At 42.9% G+C, this 21,412-nt stretch overlaps 1 protein-coding gene across 2 annotated transcripts in view; it reads right to left on the reverse strand.

Annotated features, from left to right (window-relative positions):
• Positions 1 to 276: 276 nt before the first annotated feature.
• Positions 277 to 21,412, reverse strand: part of Txnrd1 (thioredoxin reductase 1) — a 58,751-nt gene continuing 37,615 nt past the window's right edge. For both annotated transcript variants that reach the window (XM_015482827.2, XM_048802858.1), the window contains exons 11-14: positions 21,099 to 21,206; positions 18,278 to 18,373; positions 14,310 to 14,444; positions 277 to 2,444 (exon numbers count right to left, since the gene is read on the reverse strand). In XM_015482827.2, the coding sequence (XP_015338313.1) occupies positions 2,382 to 2,444; positions 14,310 to 14,444; positions 18,278 to 18,373; positions 21,099 to 21,206 (402 nt within the window). In that variant the 3' untranslated portion in view covers positions 277 to 2,381. The remainder of the gene's footprint in view (positions 2,445 to 14,309; positions 14,445 to 18,277; positions 18,374 to 21,098; positions 21,207 to 21,412) is intronic.

Raw genomic sequence — 21,412 nt, forward strand, 5'->3', positions numbered from 1 at the left:
CAGGTGTTGGAACATCTCATACCAGGCTGCAGTGCAGACAGCACTGTGGCAGGTGGAAAATGACAACCCCCAGGAATGGTCCCTGAAGACTCCCACCTGGTAGGGAAACGGGGCTCGGTACAGTAGGGGGCTGGGGTGGCGGTGACAGCAGCCCACAGTCACCCCATGTGGAAAGGAAACCACACCCCTTGAAAAGATCTGTTAAGCATTGGCATAAAATGGGGGTTTCTGGGGTTGACTGACGCATGTGAGTGAATGGTCTGAGCACACAATCCACAGCTTTGTAAACTTTATTGAATACTTACATGCCTGGGCACTGCCAGGGGCTGGGGAATGGTGACGAGTCTATTTATACCCCAAATAGGTATCTGCTCAGTCCAGAAAGGAGGCAAAGGTCACACGCCACCTCCTGGCACTATGTGAGGGGCAAGTGAGCGTCGCAGTCCTGGAGTCCAAGGCACTGGGATAGCAGAGCGGGCCTCGGCGGGTGGGGCAGCTTCGTCTCCCTCAAGACCAAGGCTGGTGGGTCAGATCGGGACAAGTGGACCAAGGGAACTGGCAGTCACCAGTGCCATCACCAGTGGAGAACTGCGGCTCACGGCTGGCCTTGCCGGGACTTCTGCTCAGCAGCTCTTTCCTAACCGTCTTCAACACAGAGCCAGAGAGGTGTGCCCACAGTCCCAAGGCCATCACTCAACACCTTTTAATGTTTCACATTGTTTTTTTTTTCCCAGAAGATTTGTAACAAAAATACATGGAATTCAGTGAGTCACAGTACTTTGGGCCATGAACTCAATCTAAACAAGTCTATGAAATGTATCCTCGCGGGGCGGAGCGCTCCGTTCCCCTGGAAGAATCAACATGATTAGGTGCCCTCACCTCACCTGCCTGCTCCTTCATCTCGGGTTGGCAGCCTTGGGGGGATTTAAAAATGTAAATAAATAAAATTGAACACACACCTCGGCTCCCCTCCCCCTGCTGCCTCCCCATTTTCTTCATACAGAGGCACGAGGCAGGGCCAGGGCCCAGTGTTCTGCTGACCAGATGCCAGGCAGACACAGGGGTTCCCTGAGGTGGCCAGAAATGTGCGTGAAGCAACCACTCAGTGCTACAGGTAAGAAGGACAGGCAGGGCTCCGAGGGGATGCAACGGGAGCTGCAAGAACCGCCGGCAGGAGCCTTGATGTCCCCAGCACACGTCCTCCGCCCACTGTGGAGAAGTGCCGCTCAGCCGCAGCACAGAGCCGGCAACTCCCAGGACTCGCCAGGTTCAGTTCACAACACAAATCAAAATCACGTGGTTTTTAAATGAAATCCTTCACATCCACCTGTGTTCAAAAATTAAATAACTTATGTTTTTAACAACTTCCTTAAAAAATCAATTATCACAGACTTAAATCCAAAGTGTGGAAAGACCTACTTTCCTGTGAATGTAGTTCTTCCAAAGGGACAGATACGCGCACACTCAACAAACAGCTGTGGGGTTTTGTGTTTTTAGCTAAAAGCTAAACCCACCAGACAGTTTTAAGCAAGTGAAGCCTTTTCCTTGCAAATGGCCTCAGCTCACTTAGACCAACACACACAAGCAAAAGCAAGGAAGACAGTGACTGTTCTCTGCAGGGCGTGCGACCGCCCCCACCAAGGACCATGGTGGGAACCACCACCCAGTTCCACACAGTGCAGCATTCCTTCAAGTGGGCCATTCCTCTTCCTGCACAGAACTTAACAGTGACGTAGCCCATGAGAGCCAATCTAGGAAGGGGCGGTCACAGCTGTACGTGTTTAAAGGAGACACAGCTCAACAAGCCAGTTTGGCATTCAGACAGACACATCTTGGTCATAGGGACGTTCTCTTCCATGGGACAAACCTATGTAGTTTCCAAGCGAGCCAGCTCACCCCTTTCAGGCAGCAGGACACTGTGGATATTCTAGTCAGGGCTTGCTTTGGACAAAAACTGATAGCTAATATTTTTCATCTCTAGTATCATTAACCCTATGGAGAAAAAAAACATATGATCAATGCTAGACAGCTGAGAATGTGTAAGAAAACCACGCAGTAAAGGCAACGCTGAACTCATCTGACAGCTGTTCCATCACCGCCCACCACTCGGGCTTGAGGCTGGTGACTTCATGGACGCATCACTCCGATGCACTGCCAGTTCAGTTTCGAGTCTGTGATGGTGGCCCCAGTGTGACGCTGCCTGCCTCCACTCACCGCCTCCTACCCCTGAGGTCCAAGGGGCCTTGGGTGATGGTGAGCACAGCACCTTGAATAGGTGCCAAGAGCCCAAGAAGCTTTCTGAAAACTGCCTTGGATTTGGGCAAGGAAACAAGTCAGTGGCTTGGAGTCCTGGCAGGCGCGTCCACACTGGGAGCTTAACCTCAGCAGCCAGCCTGAAGGATGTCGCCCCCAGAGCGCTTGGTCACCGACAGCGTTGTGAACACCTGCAGGAGAAAAGACACAGCTGTGTTCAGACCCCTGAGCAAGGGACTTGACAGGTAACACCACATGCACTGGAAATGACTCGTGACTACTTAATGCAACAGAGAAGCCCTGTGACCTCTATTCTCTAGAGGGGAGAAGGCAAACCATGTTAAAACCCAGGTGAAAACAACACAGGTTACATCAAATGGGGAATTTTGGCAGCACGAGTGTGAGGAAAACAAATCCGCTACCCAGCGGCCCTCAACTCTGAAAGAAACCCATCACCAATACTGGGGCCCAGGAACAGGAGTGAAGAACACGATCACCAGCACCCCTGGGCCCAGGCTGTTGGGCAGCCCCACATCTGCCTCTCCCAGAGGACTGCAGCCCTCTTCTCTTTCCCTAATCCATGGCTCATCACTCCTGTGCACTTCTTTTGTAGTTAAAAACAAAACAAAACAAAACAAAAAACCTCACACATGTGGCAAGATGCTGTACTACTCTGCTACTTTCTTGGCTCTGTATTTCTAAAACTCACCCATATCACAAATAGCTCTAATTCTATTTTCCACTAAATGGAAATTCAATTCAATTATTGCAGCATGCTACATGCAGAAGTCGGTTACTTAAATAGGAAAGACATCATAAGTCACCCCCCAAACTCCTCCTGGCCATCCAAGCGGTGGCCACTGTGCTCTTTGCAGCACGCTGTGGAGATATTTTGGAATGTCTCCTTGCACAAAGAGCTCAGAGGGCAGGTGACTTCAACTTGGCTGGACTTCTGAGGTGCTTAAACCAACTAACCTTGTCCCATGCAATAGCCAATGAGCTCTTTTGTTTCAGATCTTGGCAAACAGTGGGTGGTTGTGGGCTTAGAGCCTTAACGACTGCAGTCAACTTTGACCTGCTACTGCTCATGACTGCCTGCACAGAACAACTGTCCCCAAATGTGAGCGAATGAATCCTACTGCTCATACTTTGCCTGGAACGCAGGAAAATTACACTGACTCTAATTATACTAATCATAGAATTATACAAATTCTGATTTCCCAGGGCAGGGTTCAGGAACCTCATTTTTAGCCGAAGCCCCAAGTGGTTGCATATAGTGGGATTTCCGTGGCACACCAGAGCAGGAAACGCACTGAGGGTTCCCAACCTAGAAATCAAGCCACAGCAGACCATCAACAGCATCTTTCTGCAGTTTCACTAACTGTAGGAAACTTCCCTGCAGCCAAGATTTTTAAGAACATAATACTTCAACATCTAAAAATAGACTTTCATTCCTGGTCTAATGGAGTGTTGGTACCAGATCAGCTCTCTCTCTTAAGCAACCCCAAAACTATATGCAACTGACATTTTAGACACTGGACAACGGTTGGCAGACTGTGATCCCTAAAGAAAAAACAAGGTAAACCTGCAACCTTTTACCTGCTTGGCTTCCTACCTGCAGCCATTAACCTAACCCTGGCAAAAGGGAGGGGGTGGGGGGCAAGAACAGCAGAAGCTCAGGGCTTGAAGAGACAAGGCAGACTAGATCCCGGGAGGATGCAGTGGCCAGAAAGCTGTGAGGCACAGTCCCCAAGAGAAGGGAGCCACCTACCTCCAGAAATCTGCACACAGGACCCACATGGCCAGGAACGCCACCACCCAGGAGCTGTAACCCCACTGCCACCCAAGCTCATGGGGGTCAGTAGAGGTTCCAGTTGTCTTCCTGCAGGCAAGAAGGTCACTGAGCCCCTGGGCCACTCAGAGATCTCAGGAAGCCACCCCTTAGGAGAAAGGCTACTTACTACTAGCCCTGGAGTAAAAGTTGCTCTAGGCCAACTTGAAAACAGGCTCCCATTAACAGCTGCCTAACATAAGAAAACCCATCTGTCATTCTTCAAAGAAAGACAATATAACCCAGGTGCCCAAAACAGATTCAAAGAGCTGGGAGGAAATGTCAACCTAGAATTTCAAAGTCAATAACAATATCCTTCCAAGAAGAAAGGCAATAAAGACATTTTGAGACAAATAAAACTTGAGTGACTTTGTCCCTCACAGAGCTATACTACAAAAACCCCTTTAAGACAAAGTGAGGACATAGCAAGGAGGTGCCGATGCCCTTCCCACCAAGACCCGCCTGCAATGTGCCCCTTCTGGTGACACTTCCTTCCTCCCTTCGCCACAGCAGCCAGAAGTGGCCTTGTTCCGTGATCACCTGCCCCGACCCCCTTACTTATCCACACAGTCTTACGGAGAGCAGGCCGTGCCAGTTTTAGCCAGCTTTCCCATTGCTGTGACAGAAGACCTGATAAGAACAATTTTAAGCAGGAAAAGTTTATTTAGGGGCTCATGGTTTCAGAGGTCTCAGTCCAGACAGCCAGCTCCACTCCTCAGGCCTCGAGGGAAAGCAGGGCATCATGGTGGAGAGTGTGGAGGAGGCAAGCAGCTCAAGACATCTCATCAGGAATGGGGGGGCGGGTTCCCACTTGACCGATACAAAATACATACCAACACCATACCTCCAGTGCCCACCGGCTCTGCTCCAGCCACACCCTGCCTGCCTTTAGTTACCCCTGTTAACCCCCATGAGGGTATTAAATCACTGATTGGGTTAAGGCTCTCGTGACCCAATCGCTTCACCTCTGAACCTGCCTGCATTGTCTGACACGTGAGCTTCTGGGGACACTTAACATCTAACACCACGGCAGCCCAAACCTCTGTTACTCTATTTTGCAAAACAGTAGCCTGCCATAGCTACTCCATTCTGAGTTCAAGTGCTGAAGTGGGATGGCACCACACCTTGTTTGGACAAGTAAACCACCACCATCCGCCTGGCACAACCACAAGGCATGACCGATAAATAAACTGTGCTAATAAGAGGACCCCCTGTGAGCTTACCACATTAATCAGGAGCACATGGATGCGTGGGAATATCAAACACATCAGAAACACCAGGCCCATAAATTCACTGAACCACCAGACCACCAATGAGGCAACCCCCTCACTCAAGACCCATAAGAGGAGGAGTACCCCATGATGCGACATGGTGGCCCCCTGACCCCATCACCTGGTCACTCCTGACAAGCCTTGCCCAAGAAAATCGCCAGTGATGAACCTCTGATCTCCGCCCTCAGGTTTTAGAAGACTACGGTTTCTCCCACCGTAACAACCATGCGTCCCCCGAAAGCTGACACCTCAAGCTAACACTATGAACTTGCTGCTGTCTGGACCTTGTCCGAGAGTAAGCTCCTGTGCTCTGACAGCTCTGTGCCCAAACAAGTAGTTCTGCTGGTTCCTACTCCTGTCTGACCACCTGGAGCGACTCTGCCTCATGTCTGCTCTCCCTTGCTCAGTTCAGCCTCCTGAACCCCCGTGGCCACTGTAACCCTTTCTTAGCCTTTCTGTAACCTACATGTGCAATTGTGTTAAGTGTGCGACTTGAGTGTTACAGGTGTTAGAAATTAAGATTGGGATAAAAGAACCTCTGACTGCCCAGCTTATGACTACCAGGTGACCCACAAGTATTCGGTGACCGCCACCGATGAAAAGTAGTGTGGGCTTATTATTGTTACTTATTACTTATTGTTCCTTATTGTTACTCATTAATCTCGACACTGGAAAGATGCATGCGTACTGGTCTTCGTTAATGGCATGACTTGCTCAGGATACCTCTTTCCCAGCACTTCTCCTGGGCTTTCAAAAGGGCTCAGGTGCCGCCTTCTCACCACAGCCCTCCTCCAACCTGCAGGTCTCCACCCTCCTCTCAGTGATCTCAGCTGCTGCCGCCTGGGCTCTACCACCACTCCCTTTTTCTTTGGAGTCTGGTTGCACCCTCAAGTCCCCCTCTCCCACATTTCACTGCCAAATGCAGGGGACAGACAACTCCTGGGCCTCACTTTATGCAGTCCCTCTGCAGCACGGTAGCATTTCCTGTTGGCCTCACACACCTTTTAACCATCCAGTCCTCCTCTTGTTCCCATGACAGCGCTCCTCCTGTGTCCTCCTCTTGCAGCCACTCTGTCACAGCCCAGGTGTGCTGAAAGGCCCACTGCACTCAGGTGGCCAGAACCTCTGGCTATCTGGCTGCAGATCCCAGCTGCCTGGTCTGTCCACCCCAATGTGCTACACAACTGTCACCATCATCCATGTATGTGTGACAGGAAAAGGGCCAGGAGGCAGCGCCTGGGCCCTGCTCAGCTCTTCCCACTGGGTGCTTGCAGTAAGCTCAGGCACTCTGATGGGCACATGATCTGCAAGTTCCAGCCATCTCCTCTCAGCTGAGACGTAGCAAACACCTCTTCCTGGATGATACATGTCCAATACGGAAGCCATGATCTGGTTCTTCTCAGGCAAAACCATTCCCTGGCAGTTCAGATCATGCATTTGAGATTCCTAATTCTTTTACCTCCACTACTGCTGATGTGTAATCAACTATTTTATTTATTTTACCTCTTTTCTGTCAAATTTGAACTCTTAATGCTGACATCTGGTTCAAATTCCTATAATTCTGATTAAATGCTTCTATTTGATTTTCGTTAGTTCACAAAATAGACATATAGTGCCTTCCACCATTTATAGTCCCACGCTGTCGAAAGGCAAGGTGGGGGCCGTGGGTCTGCTGTAGCCAAGGACACATCACTTCCGAGTAGCCACTGGCTCCTTCACTGAGCCAACAAGGATCAGGAAGACTGCGCCATCAGCCTGACCCTGAGTCACACCTGACCAACGATGGCCACAGAGTACCAACAAGAAATGTCTTGGCTTCTGGGAACAAACCAATCTAACAAGCAAAAACAAGAACTCACCATTCAAGCTCATATCTATAGTACCCAGGCATGAAAATTTAAAAATGCTTTGCACTCAAATCAAATTTAGAAATGTATTTTGTTTTGAAGTACAATTCAGACTTCAAGCCAGATCTTTCTGATCTCACTGAGCAAGCTGGTTTGAGAAAAAAACGCATAAGCAAAATTCAACTAGAGGGGAAACTATATTAGTTATTCATTCCTATAATCAAATGCCTGAGGCTGGCTAACTTTATAAAGAAAAGAGGCTTATTTAGCTCAAACTTCTGGAGGCTCAAGGGCTAACATCTGGTGATGGCCTTTGTTCTAGAAGAGTCCCAATAAGGCACAGGGCATCATATGGCAAGAGACACGAGCATGTGTGTGTGTCTACATAGTCTCTCCACCTATCCCCCTTTTACTTTTTGGGCACCAGGGATTGAACCCAGAAGCACTTAAACACTGAGCCATATCTCCAGCCCTTTTTATTTTTTATTTTGAGACAGGGTCTCACTAAGTTGCTTAGGGCGGTGCTAAGTTGCTGAGGCTGGCTTTGAACCCACAATCCTCCTGCCTCGGCCTCCTGAGCTGCCGGGATCATAGGAGTGCACAATTGTGCGCCCTCTTCATGTTTCCACTTCTTCATATCTCACAATGGGGATTAAATTTCAAGACTTGAGGCCTTGGGGGACCCGCAAATCGTATGTAAACTGTAACATTAACACTGTTCAGACTCTGCAGGGTTTGTCTGTCCTGCCAAGTGGGCCTTCCCAAGACTGAAGGCCATGGCTTCCTTGGGAAAAGGCCTGTGATATTTTTTTTAAATTGGTTCTTTTTTGTTCTACATAATAATAGAACTTATTTTGACATAATTATAGAAGCATGGAACATAATTCGCTCTGATTCCGACCCAGGTACTTCCCCTTCCTCTCCCTCCCACTCACTCCATTTCCTTCCCTCTACTCCACTGATCTTTCTGGTATTTACTTACAGCTTGTTTTCCTCAGTGTCTCCTGGATGCGGTGTATTCATGTGTGTGCACAGGAACACGAGGTCAGGTGTACTCCCTGCCTCCCCCTCCCCCTCCCCGTCTCCTTCCCTTCTCCCTCCTTCTTGTCCCCCTTTGTCTACTGATCTTCATCCTTTTTTTTTTTTTTTTTTAATCTTCCCCATTTCATTTGGATTAGCTTCTGCATATCAGAGAAAACACTCAGCCTTTGACGTTTTGGGGCTGGTTTATTTCAACGGTCTGTTCCTTTGGTTTTTAATATTTTTTAGTTGTAGATGGACATAATACCTTTATTTTACTTATTTATTTTTGTGGTGCTGAGGATCGAGCCCAGTGCCTCGAAGGGGCCAGGTAAGCGCTCCACCACTGAGCCCCAGCCCCAGCCCAGTGCCTGCCTTCTTGATGGCACACCTGGACAAACTTTTTGACCAACTGTCCCTTTTACTGATACCTGAAAAACAACTGGTTTCTTAAGCTTTTAGGACAAAGAGGAAACAGCACAGGAAATTAAGGGCATCAGAACAACTGGTATCGGCATCAAAGACACTTCTGAAAGAGGCTAATACTTTTATATACAGGAAAAACAGCACTGAGAAATGCTCTTGGCTTCTTTTAGCTTTAGAGCAGAGACAAAGTCTTTTATTTTTCTTCCAATATACTAATATACCATCAGCACTGCCAAAAATTCAGACCTTAGTATTTAAGGCTATTATCTTAAAATACTTACAATATGAACCCTAAAGAAAATATGGACAATTTGCATCCAAAATAATAATATTATAATAAAAGGCTCTCCCTTGTTTGCAAAGGTATGTAAAAATCCTTAAACAGCTATTCCCCTTTCACACAAAAAACAGACTGAATTCTGGAGCGTTCTCTTCAGTGCTCTTACACTGAATGCTGGTGACACCGTAAAGGAGTGCAACTCTTCTGAAAACCAATACAATCCTTTTGTTTAAAACAAGTGTGACTATGGATGAGGACTAGGAGACAATATGTGATAATGAAAATAGCTGTGCTAGCAAGGCCATATTATGCACAATTTAAAACAGGATCTAAAATGTGTTCTCAATTTTTACAAAGGGCAAGGGAATACATTTAAACAAATTTCAGACTTGAGAATTTGCAACCTAATGTTCTATTTTTCAGGAATTGATTTAGAAATAAAAATAGATTTGCATACAAAACTAAACCCATCAGAAAATGGGAGCAGATGACAAAAGAGCTATATTTATTTTTCTTTCTGATGATACACTTACATTAAGATGGAAGCCAAGCTGTCATCATTGATCCCTCTAAATGAAAAGATTCGGCTCTTTTAAAATTTTCCTAAAAACAAAATTAAAAAAAAAAAACAAAAACAAGCAGCAGCAGCCTCCCCACACGCAGGAGCCTCACAGGTCAAGTGCTGCTGGACGCTGAGCCCATACTCCCAAGGCCTCACAAGGCTCCCCAGGAGGCCCCCTCTTGTACAAAGGGATCAAGCTATTACAACCCTAGAACTTTTGATGTTCAGCACTAAAATTCATTTTAAGACATTTCAAAAGAGTCTTTTAAAAACTCTTCCTCCTGAGCTGCTGTCTCCTGTAAGAGGAAACTTTATTAGCTGAATTACCACTTAAAATTACAAGTAATCAGTTTCCTATTCAAGGACTGCTGCTTAAAGTCCAGAATAAATCACCCCCACCCTGCTGTCCCCAGATTCATGCTCTGGCAGAGCCACTGCAGGCACGGACTCTTCCTCCAGAAAGATTCCAGTCGAAACAAGGAGCTTCACCTCCTTCTTCCTCCATCCCAAGAGAACCGTGGGCAGATGGCCTTGTGGAAATTATCTTTCTCTAAGAGCAAAGTCTCAACTGAGGGATGTGCCAACTTCCGAAAGTAAGTACTCCTCAGAGCCAAAGGCACTCCAGTTCCCCAGGTGAGTCATCAGAATGGCAGGGAGGAGTTCGTTCAATACCAAGCTGCCAAGCTGGCCTGAGGGCTGTGCCTATTCCGAACAGTGCTCAGGACGAGTTGGCTCAGGACAAGTTCTTAATTCTTAAAGGTAGCACTCCTACTACATCAATGAACTAACATTTGTGAAATTCAATAAAAACTTGAAATTTTACAAGGTATGTAAAATCAAACCCCCAACTTCTTCTGATTAGATCAGACACTGTCTAACTGCTCTTTAAGTTTCTAAGCCTTTCCTCTTCATTTCACCTTCTTATGTGGACAGTAGCACCCAGAGCGGCACTCCCCACCCAGACACGCCTGGACTCCATCCAGTTACTACCCGATTTGGAATCCTGCGTTTAACAGAGAAAAAGTCCCTAAGAATCAGCTAACTATCAAATTCATTTCCCTAGATCAAGAAGCTTTAAAAAAGATTTCCATAGTCAGAATCTAAAAGCTTGGTTTTTCAAATTCTAATTTCTAAGCAAGTAGAATTCACAACCAGGGGTGAAAAAGGAGCACACCACCAGGAGCTTCTTCAAAACAGCAGTCCTCCCACCTTCCACACCAACGCTGTGTGGCCTCTCAGTCAAGCCCCACCGCCCACGGTGAAGTTCCCTGGGAAAGAAACACCTCACAGATGCAGCTACTGCCATGGCCAAATGCCAGGACTCTCCCGGACACCTGGCCCTCAGGGCTTCCAGCAAACTCTGTAAATAAGTCTCTATTTTACTTCATGTGGAAGCTAATAAAAGCTGAGAGACACGGCCAGGTCTTAAAGAGAAGAACTTGCTGAGTGGGACCACAACTCACGTCTGTGTCCTGACACTATGCTCATGTGGCCACCAAGAAATCATTCCAGTTTTTCAATTCAGTGTCAAACACTTCAGGACAGTCCAGGGAGGTAGACTATCACTGCTCAGCATGGGGCCTGGAGCTGAGACCGCCTGGGTGGGATCCCAGCTGTGCCACTGCTGGGCAAGGTGACCACGGGTAAGGTCCTGTCTTTAGTTTCCTTGTCTGTCAGGCAGAGCTGGTACCCTCCCCTCCTCGTGAAAGGCCAAAGGATGCTGACACACAGAGAACACAGTGTGTGCACGGGGCACCCTCACAGGCGCCGGTGCCATAGTGGTTACCCCCAAAGCGCACTCTTGCTGCTTCAAGACACCAACCTGAATCCTTCTCAGCTTCTCCCTCGTCACATTTCCAACCAGCTGAAGGTGCTGTTCACCCAATCCCAGCACACCAGAGCCATCCAATGCCCACTGCCACCTCCCTAGTCTGGCTAGGCTCCTTTCTCATCTGCCCCTTTAACAGTACATAACTGGATTGGCTACTACACGGGCCTCTTCCAGCCCACTGTCCACAGTAGCTCAAAAGGACTAGAGACCTTTCAGGTTGAACATAAGGTGCCAGGTGGTGGCACATTCAAAGAGGGCATGGAAGCTCCACATTCCCCCAGCCTTCCTTGCTTACACCACTCTTCCATGTGGCTCTTCCTAAGTTACATCCCTTGTAATAAACCAGTAACATTAAGTTAATTGTCTTCCTGAGTCCCTTGAGCCTAGCAATTTATTAGGAGAGGATCATGGGAACCCCTGAGACTGGAAAGCTGGACGGCCTAGACTTGAGACTGGCATCTGAAGTTGGGACAGTCTTGTGAAACAAAGTCCTTAACTTGTGGGGCCTGATGCCAATTCCAGGTAGTTAGCCTCAAACTGAATTACACCATAGGATCCAGCTGTTGTCTGGAGAACTGGCCTTTGGTGTGAGAAACCCCACCCCACCCCACTCACAAACATCTTGTGTTACAAGTGTTGTGAATGGAAAGCAGATGGCCCACTCGGGTGCCCTGCATTGTTCACCCTGATCCTGGAGTCTTACCGTGGATTACAATGGGAACTTCACTCTCATGCCTCACCTGCTCTTAAGCTCGTCACAAATCCCTGCCAGTTCCCAATGCCAACAGGGTGCTCCACATGTGGCTTCACACGAAGGTGCACAGAATGAGTATCACCCAACATTTTTTATCTTATCAATCAGTCATGAACTTGGAAAAAATAAATCCAAGTGCTAGCAGAGTTATCAGAACATTCAGCCTTCGGGCTTCAAAGTCTTGAGAGCACTGACAGATGGAGGTGTCCAGCGGCAAATGTGCTGGGTACCAAGAAGGACAGGCCTTTGGCTGACCTCCTGCCTCTTCACTGAGTCTTTCTCCTGGCTGGCAGTCAACTGCCAGATGATACTGTGCACGCTGCTGCAGGTCAAGAACAACACAAGCAGGCAGGCAAGTCCAGTGCGAGCAGCCCTTCAACCAGCCCACTGGGAGCTGAATTCAAACAGGAATCAGACACTCTTATATGCAAGCTGCGAAATCTCTTCATTCATCCATACTGGGGATGAATGTTGCAACTCTCAACGATCTTGGACTGGCAACTAATTTTTAGATTTCCTCACAGTTGCAGGTTAAATTTTGTCCTCTAAAAGATATGATCACCCCTGTACCAGTGAATGTAACCTTATTTAAAAACAGGGTCTTGCCAGGCACGGTGGCACATGCCTGTAATCCCAGAAGTTTAGGAGGCTGAGGCAGGAGGATCACGAGTTCAAAGCCAGCCTCAGCAAAAAGCAAGGTGCTAAGCAACTCAGTGACACCTTGTCTCCAAATAAAATACAACACAGGGCTGGGAATGTGGCTCAGAGGTCAAGTGTCCCTGTGTTCAATCTACCAAACAAACAAACAGAAAACAAAACAAAAACACCAGGTCTTGGCAATATAACGTGAGGCCATTTTGGATTAGGGTAGGCCCTAATTCAATGACTGTGTCCTTGTAAGAGGAAAGAAATTGGGACACAGACACAAAGAGATAAGGCCATGCAGAGTTGGAGGCAGAGACTAGAGTAATGCACCTGCAAGCCAAGTAACGCCAAGCCAACTCCTGGAAGCTAACAGAAGCAAGGAAGGATCTGATTGTTCCCTAGATGCTTTAGAGGGAGCACAGACCTGCTGATACCTTGATTCAAGATTTCCAGTCTCCCAAACTGTGATCCTATGTCAGTTGTTTCAAGCAACCAGTTAGTTGCACTGTGTTACAGTAGCCTTAGGAAACTAGCATGCACTCAAAAATGCAAAGTTAACTGGCTCCTTCCCCGTGTACCTACTCTGAGTCAACACTGAATAAAAGATATATCACACATTCTTACAGAGCATTAATCCAGACTCTTCCGTTTTTATGTTTTTTGAATGCTTAGGGTTTTTTTTTCCTTTGTAGCAATAACAAATCATATCCTAATCTCTAAATATGTTAATATTTTGTTTCCAATCAAGCCAAGTGCTTATTAATCTAGAGTAGGACACCATTCCCAACTGGAAGGCGAAGCCAAGATACTTTTCCATGTCTGAAAACTGACATTTCACATACTCAGCAAAAAGTTCAGCTGTGCGAGTACAATCAGGAATGGAAACCGGCCAGTCCTCCAGATGCTGAATGAAATCTGGTACTAATGCACACACACACCATTGTGTATGTTTGTACACACAATTCACACCCTGGATACCACTGGCTAGGGTACACAGACAACAGCTGCGATTTTAAACTCCAGAGCTACACTGCCACCTCCCAGCCAGTTCCTGTGAAGTATCACTCACTACATTCAACTCCTGGATGATCACTCACTTACAGTGAAGAAACACTGACACCCAGAGGCCTAGGTGGTCAATTTCCAGTTCCATCACTTTCTAATCTCATTGTTTTGATAACAAAAGCAAAAGGCATAGACAATATTAGTTTAGCCTTGAAGTAACCCCAGATCACTAAGATAGAGGGTCTTTGGAGTTTGAATGGCATTATTAACTGATTGCCATGAAAAAAACTAAGAAGATTTTATAAGTAAGTGCTTAAAAGCCCATATTTATCAGTTGTTCTCTTAAAATTTTTACACTGAAAGGCATGACAGACATTTCCAGTTTGGTAATAAATATCTGAAAAAAAAAATTATTTTGAGAGAAAGGCCTTCCTTTGAGGTACTCTCAAACATTATCAAAGGTCAGGAGATATATAAGTAGGTCAGGTGCAGCCGAGAACAGCACTGTTCAGAGTCCCAGGCCTGCTCCTCATGCTGGCAATGATGTACACTTCTAAACAGCTCAGAGAGTGTACTTGACCCACCTCTGCACAGACGGGGTGGATTCCAATCGTGCTGTCCAGCTGCCTCTTGGTCAGTCCACACTTGAGCGCAGCTGCGAAGCCCTGCGTGACTTCTCCAGCATTTGGGCCCAGTACATGAAAGCCCACAACACGTTCCTAAGATAAAAAAAATAATAATAAAGTAAAAAAAGCCTGCTAATTTTTATCCCCTTCCTTTCCTATCTGGCCTTGAATACTTCCCTGGTCTAGTCTAAAAACCCCATGTCAGAAATGGACACAGACTCATGCTGAAGTTGGGCACTACAAACTGATTAGGCACAAGACTCCCTCGTGTGGGCCGCCACGGGGAGCATGATGTGCACGTTGAGCAGGAGGAAGAGACAAGACGGCCTGACAAGGACCTGAGGAGGAGGATGGAAAACTAAAAAGCAAAGACATCTGCAGTTCCTGAACCACTGAACACTTACAGGATATTACACAGGCGGTGGGGACCCCATGTTCCCTATCTCAGTGTCACATAAACTATCTCTGGTAACCATGAGGCTCAAGAACAGTCACTTAAACTAAAAAAAAAAAAAAAAAAAAATCATTTAAGGTTTTAAGAAGTAGAAAGAGCAATTAGATACTGTTAAGACCCTTCCTGTATGAAAATACTTTTGAAAGCAAAAGGAAAAGGTCTAGCAACTCTGAGCTACCTGTTTGGGAATTACTCTGGATAAATTCTAAATCCTAAACTCAGGCTACCTCTGCCAAGAGCAGAGAAACCTGGTGCATTCTACTGCTGTACTCAGTTTTTCAAGAGCCAACCCTGAATAAGCTAAACTACCTAGTCCCATTTCCTCACAATACTTGAGGCCATTCAACTGGGTGCAGAACTATTCAGCCAGTCTCTGGCAACAATCAGAAAGGTCACTTTAGTGCCAAAGTACTATGACACATTCTGTGTTGGACAATCAGGAGTTCAAAGTTGAATAAAGAAGATCTGTGTTGTGAGTTATTAAAAAAACTTAAAATACACTAGATTTACATGTAATAACATGGGAAGATTTCAAAAAATAAACATAAATTTAAAAAACAACGCGCAGGCAAAAATTGTAGCTCAGTGGTAGAGTCTTGCTTGGCACATGTGAAGCACTGGGTTCGATCCTCAGCACCACATAAAAATAAAATAAAGGCAATGTGTCCACATACAACTAAAAAAACATAAAAAAAACAACAATGCACCAGGTTGTATTTACTGAAGATAACATTCTAAAACCACAAAACACTGTGTGACATTTATAAAAACATAACATTATGAACGAACAAAAACAAAAAGGAGAGACCCTCTGACTTCAGAGCTGTGCCTCTGGGGGAGTTTTGAAAAGACTACAGGAGGAGGAGATGGCTTAAAAGGGACTCTACCTTGCCTGGAATTAAATTCCAACTCTGTTATTAATGAGATAAATACTTAAATTTTATGTGCTTCAGTTTCCTCTAGTAGAAAATGAAGGAAATAACAGCGCATACGCCATAGGATTATATAAGGATTAAAAAGCTAATACTTATTAAACATATTAATAAATTAATACCTATTAATGCAGATCTTTTAGTATCTGATACAGTTAAGTGTTCAATAAATCTACGCTATTTATAAACAATACCTGTGATTATGGCAAATATGGCAAAAATGTTCAATGACTCTGAACTGTGGGCACTTTCCCTGTCTTTACATATATTTATACATATTCTATGTTAAAATACGTAAAAACTAGCAGATTTAAAAATCAAGGACATGGCATGAACATACTTTATATACAGAGATAAGAAAAATTGTGCTCTATGTGTAATAAGAATTGTAATACATTCAGTTGTCGTGTATTTAAAAAAATAATAAAATCAATAGAAAAAAGTGATACATTAAAAAAAAAAAATCAAGGACATTTAGACACTAAAATCAGATGACTGACTCAAAATGAGTAAAGCATGCCAAGGACAGTCAGAAGTTCTAGAAGCATGCTTTTGCATCAGCTTGCTCATGACAGAAGAGCAACAACATAGATCTTCTTTGTTACTATCTTTGTCCATGAAAATATTATGACCTCAATTGCTTTAGGTAAGGAAGGTTTATTGGCAGTGAAACTTATTTTTCATATTACACAAGCAAGCTACCAGAATAAATAACAATAGGGGGAAAAAACAACTGCACATAGTTAAAATGGATTTGCTTGGCATGAAGGAAACTTGATGTTGCTCCATGCAACTGAAGTCTTGCTCACCCAAGAGAGGTGACATTGCCAAGAAGAATACCTCATGCTTTTTTCATATCTTTTCTCTGCAGTAGAATGGATATCTAATGTATGCACACATAAACAAACTTTTAATAAAATGTCTAAAAAGAAAACTACATACAATCATTTTTATGCCAACGACATATTCATTATGGATTATTCTAGTATTTTTTTTTATTAAATGCCTCAATGATGACCTCTTTTGTAGAGAATCTAAGAAGTATCTCCTAAAACTCTAGGTTCTGCAAAAAAAAAAAAAGAAAGAATAAAAAATCTGCAATTGTGGGCTGGGGTTGTAGCTCAGCAGTAAAGCGCTTGCATAGCACAAGTGAGGCCCTGGGTTCGATCCTCAGCACCACATGAAAATAAGTAAATAAGATAAAGGTATTGTGTCCAACTACAACTAAAAAATAAATATTAAAAAAATCTGCAATTATGTCCCTGTCTGGAGCAGTAGTTTCTATATAAGACACATGGTTTAAATCTATTCAAAACTCAAGATTAAAAATAGAGCTTATTAGGCTTTTTAATGAATAGATTCCTTAGCATTATTTATATTTTTACTGAGGGCATTTTGTTTAAAGGCAATGTGCCAGGTAAGTTAAAATTATCCATTTTCTATGATTTAGTACAATACTTAAAAGAGTATGTGTATGAACATACATGTGTCCTGGTTTATCATGTAAAATACATTTCTTACTGTGTGGCAGCAGTCAAGAGTTTGAAGAACACTGATGCTTTCAGTCCCTCATTCTGTAAAGACACAAACTCTTCGAGGCCTGAGAGTATGCCAACAGGCTTAGCTACCAGAGGCTCCAGGCAGAGCTCGAATCGGACCTCAGTTAAGGGCTCTTCCCAAGGCAGGTTTCTCTGGTGCCAGCTGCTGGGGCTCAAATCTGCATCATTTCTATTCTTTTTTGTTCATTATTTCTAGATAGTCAGTGACTTCATTGCTACTCACTTATAAACACAAACACAGAAGCTGTTCCTTGGGCTCCTTCCTGCCCTGAACTGATTGCCTGCTACTTATGTATAGGGCCCTGCACTGGTGCAGGCAGTGGAGCCAAGGCCTCTGCCAATGGAGGGTGAGCACACAGCTGGGGGACTGCAGGTGAGACACTAGAGTAGTGCCCTACACAGCATGTGGTCAAAATCAAGCACAGCAACTTTAAAAGTAAAAGCAACTTTTTCATAGCTGCTCTTCTGCATCTCCTGCTGAGAGTGCAAACTGAGAACCCCCTGACTTGGGCCAGGTGACAGGGAAATGAATTGTAACATCCTGGGTTAGCACAGCCTAGTTAAGTCTACACATGTACAGTTCCTGCCTGTTGTCTCAGTGTATCACCTTCCCCTCTTATAAAACCTGTTTCTCTGAGCTCCACAAAGATAGAAACTTAAGACAAAAAGGTCTCCTCTATCTTCCTCAAGCTTTGAATAAACTTGTTTTTCTTCATCAACCTTTGTCTCCTGAATTTTAGAGGTGCCAAGCAGTAAAATCTCAGGTTCCCAGTAATAAAAATAGAGCTATATGGGCTGGTGTTGTGGCTCAGTGATAGAACTCTCACTTAGCATGTTTGAGGCACTGGGTTCAATCCTCAGCACCAGATAAGAATAGTTATTGTGTCCATTTACAACTAAAATATATATACAGACTTAAAAAATTCAACCATATATTAAAAGCTAAATGAGATTATTAGAAGGATTCAGAATTGTACTTACATTGTCTTTCAGATTACAGACTATTTTTGCATAACATTTGTTGTTATCTCTTGATGGAACTGTCCATTCCAGTGGCCAAAAGAAACTATGGTAAACCTAAAAGGATATAGGCACAATTTAAACTTTCTTAAGTAGCAAGTTTGCAGACTTCAGATCTGGTGAAAGAAAAAGCTCTTTAATAATTAAGAGTTTAATTAAATGATAAAATCCATGAATTCACAGGAGATGGTATAAAGGCAAATGACTTGACACACCCTACTCAGGGATTTTTTGAAATAAATTCATCCCTTAATAATAATCCAACCTCAAAGTAAACCTTAAGTAATAGTAACAAAGAAAAATAGGAAAGGATGGGCTGGCGTTGTGGCTCAGTGGTAGAGTGCTTGCCTATCATGTGCAAGGCACTGGGTTCGATCCCCAGTACCACAAAAAAAAACTAAATAAACAAAATAAATTAAACTAAAAACAAAAATAAAGAAAATAGGAAATGAAAGAAGTCATGTAACTACTGTCCTATATTAAAAACTAACCAATATACCTGATTAAAATCAATCAATTAATTAATTTTTAAAAAACTAACTCAAAAAACTCAACATCGTTTGTTTACCTCATAAGAATGACAACTTTGGACAAGAAACAAATAAGGAGCCAGAAATAATCATCACAATCATCTAGATCCCATGTTTATATTTCCAAAAGACATTTCCTCTTATGGCATTATCACTAACAGCACCTGAGGGTGCAGGGAGGGTAGACATACTTGCTGAGATTAACTCACAGATAACTCAAAGATAGATTTTTCTCCTGCAACTGTTAGGGCCTCAGTTCAAAACACAGTTAGTGATCCTTGTAAAAGCACATTGGTTATGATGACATGATTAATTTTTTTAAATAAATGTAGGTTGCAAAATTAAATGTACAGTATCGCAACAATTATGAAGGGAAAAGATTAAGAACATTACCCCAAACTGCTAACAATTGCTATGTTACAGACAATCTATGACAAATTTCCTATTTTCCTTATATTTTTCAAAATTTCAACTCAAACATCTTACTTTTGACACAAAAATATTTGTTTTTCTTCATAAAAGTCTATGAAGAAATAAAAATATTTATTAAGAACCTCAAAATTTAAATATCTTTGATAGGTAATCTATCCTTAAAAAAAAAAGAACAATAAACAATGAATTATAAAGATATTCATTAATCTATAGTTGTGAAAAACTATAAACAATCTAAACAAAAGGGACTTAACGAATTAAAGTATGACATCCCTTAAAAATTCAAATTATTACACATTTCTAAAAATGGTGTTTTTAGAAAATTGAAGGACAGACAAAAATGTCCATGATATATATTATTATTAATATATTACAGAAAACAGTTAATCATACTTTGAAAAACTTAACATGCGCCCACCCACACAAAATTAATACATACATATACACACATACATGCAATAGAGGATGAGCATCCCTAATCTTCATCTAAAATCTGAAATGCTCTAAAATCAGAGGATGTGAGTGCTGATAGGATGCCCAAGAGGAAAATATTCCACACCTTCAAACTATGTGTATAAATTGAAACAAGTGGATTTCATATTTCTTGGGTCCAATCCCAGCCACATCTTATTATATATGTGCAAGAGAAAAAAAAAAAATCTGATCCCAACCATTTCAGATTAGGGATATTCAATCTGTATAAATATTTATAGTCTAGATGGAAATATGCAAAAATATTAATAGCAGTCATTTCTTCATGAATTAAAATATAGTCTTTTTGCTGTTTCAAACTTTCTATAAATGAAGTTATACTATTTTTAAAATCAGAAAAAAATGTTAATAATGTGTTCCTAATAAACCAAGATATTACATGCTACTATCCATGCATAAAATAAAGGATTGTCAGTAGTTAAAAGAAGCTTTTATGGGCTGGAGTTGTGGCTCAGTGGTAGAGTGCTTGCCTAGCATGTGTGGGGCACTAGGTTCAATTCTCAGCACCACATTATAGTCATAAATGAATAAAATAAAGATCCATCAACATCTTTAAAAGTATTTAAGAAAAAAAAAAAGAGGGTTTTATATCATAAGGTTGACTTTTATTCCCAAATCTGTTCTTTTAGAATGTTTTACTGGAAAGATTTTCCCCTGTGATTTAAATGCATGCTGCAGTCCTTTTAAGTAGTATTATTTGTGTATATTAAAAAGTCATATACAGGGACTGGGGTTGTGGCTCAGTAGTAAAGCCCTTGTCTGGCATGTGTGAGGCCCTGGGTTCGATCCTCAGCACCACATATAACCAAACAAATAAAGTGAAAAATCCATTGGCAACTAAAAAAATATTTTTAAAAAAGTTATATTTCATATACAATGTCTTTACTACATGATAAAAGGTGAGTGGTGAAATTAATATAGATCAGACAGTAATGCTAAAATAGCAATCATTACATAGGTCAAAGCAAGAAAACGTTTTTTTTGTTTTCACTTTGCTGTATTTCTCATATTTCAATAATTAAAAATAAATAAATGTGGTTCACCCTTGTTCATTACAAATACACTGAAATATCAAAGGATAAAAAGTAGCATTCAATTTACTCCAAAATGGCTCAGAGGAAATAATACATATACACAAAGAGCAAGAGAATATGAAAGTTTATAAAATAAATGAACAAAATGTAATAATAATTGAGTCTAGACAATAGCTATAAGGAAGTTCTTTGCATTATTTTTAAACTTTTGTGTATACTTGAAATTACTTTAAAATTTTGATGAAAAAAAGTAGTATAGCTTAGTCCAAGATGAAGAAAAAAAGAAGAGCTTACCTCAATATTCTCCTCCCCAAATTTCTCTACAGCCTTCTCTTCTGAAAGGCCGCAAGCACCATATTCCAAAGGAGTAAATACGGTTGTTGGAACATTTTCATAGTCACACTGTTTCAAAACGAGGGAAGAGAATTATGATAGGCAAATCCTAAAACAGGTATTCTTAAAAATGATTCAAAAGTACACTTCCAAACTCATTCTATGAGGCCAATAACACCCTGATTCCAAAACCAGACAAAGACACATCAAAGAAAACTTCAGACCAATGTCTCTAATAAACATAGATACAAAAATCCTCAATAAAATTCTGGCAA

Source organism: Marmota marmota, unplaced genomic scaffold, assembly GCF_001458135.2.
Source record: "Marmota marmota marmota unplaced genomic scaffold, marMar, whole genome shotgun sequence".
Taxonomy (NCBI): Eukaryota; Metazoa; Chordata; class Mammalia; order Rodentia; family Sciuridae; genus Marmota; species Marmota marmota.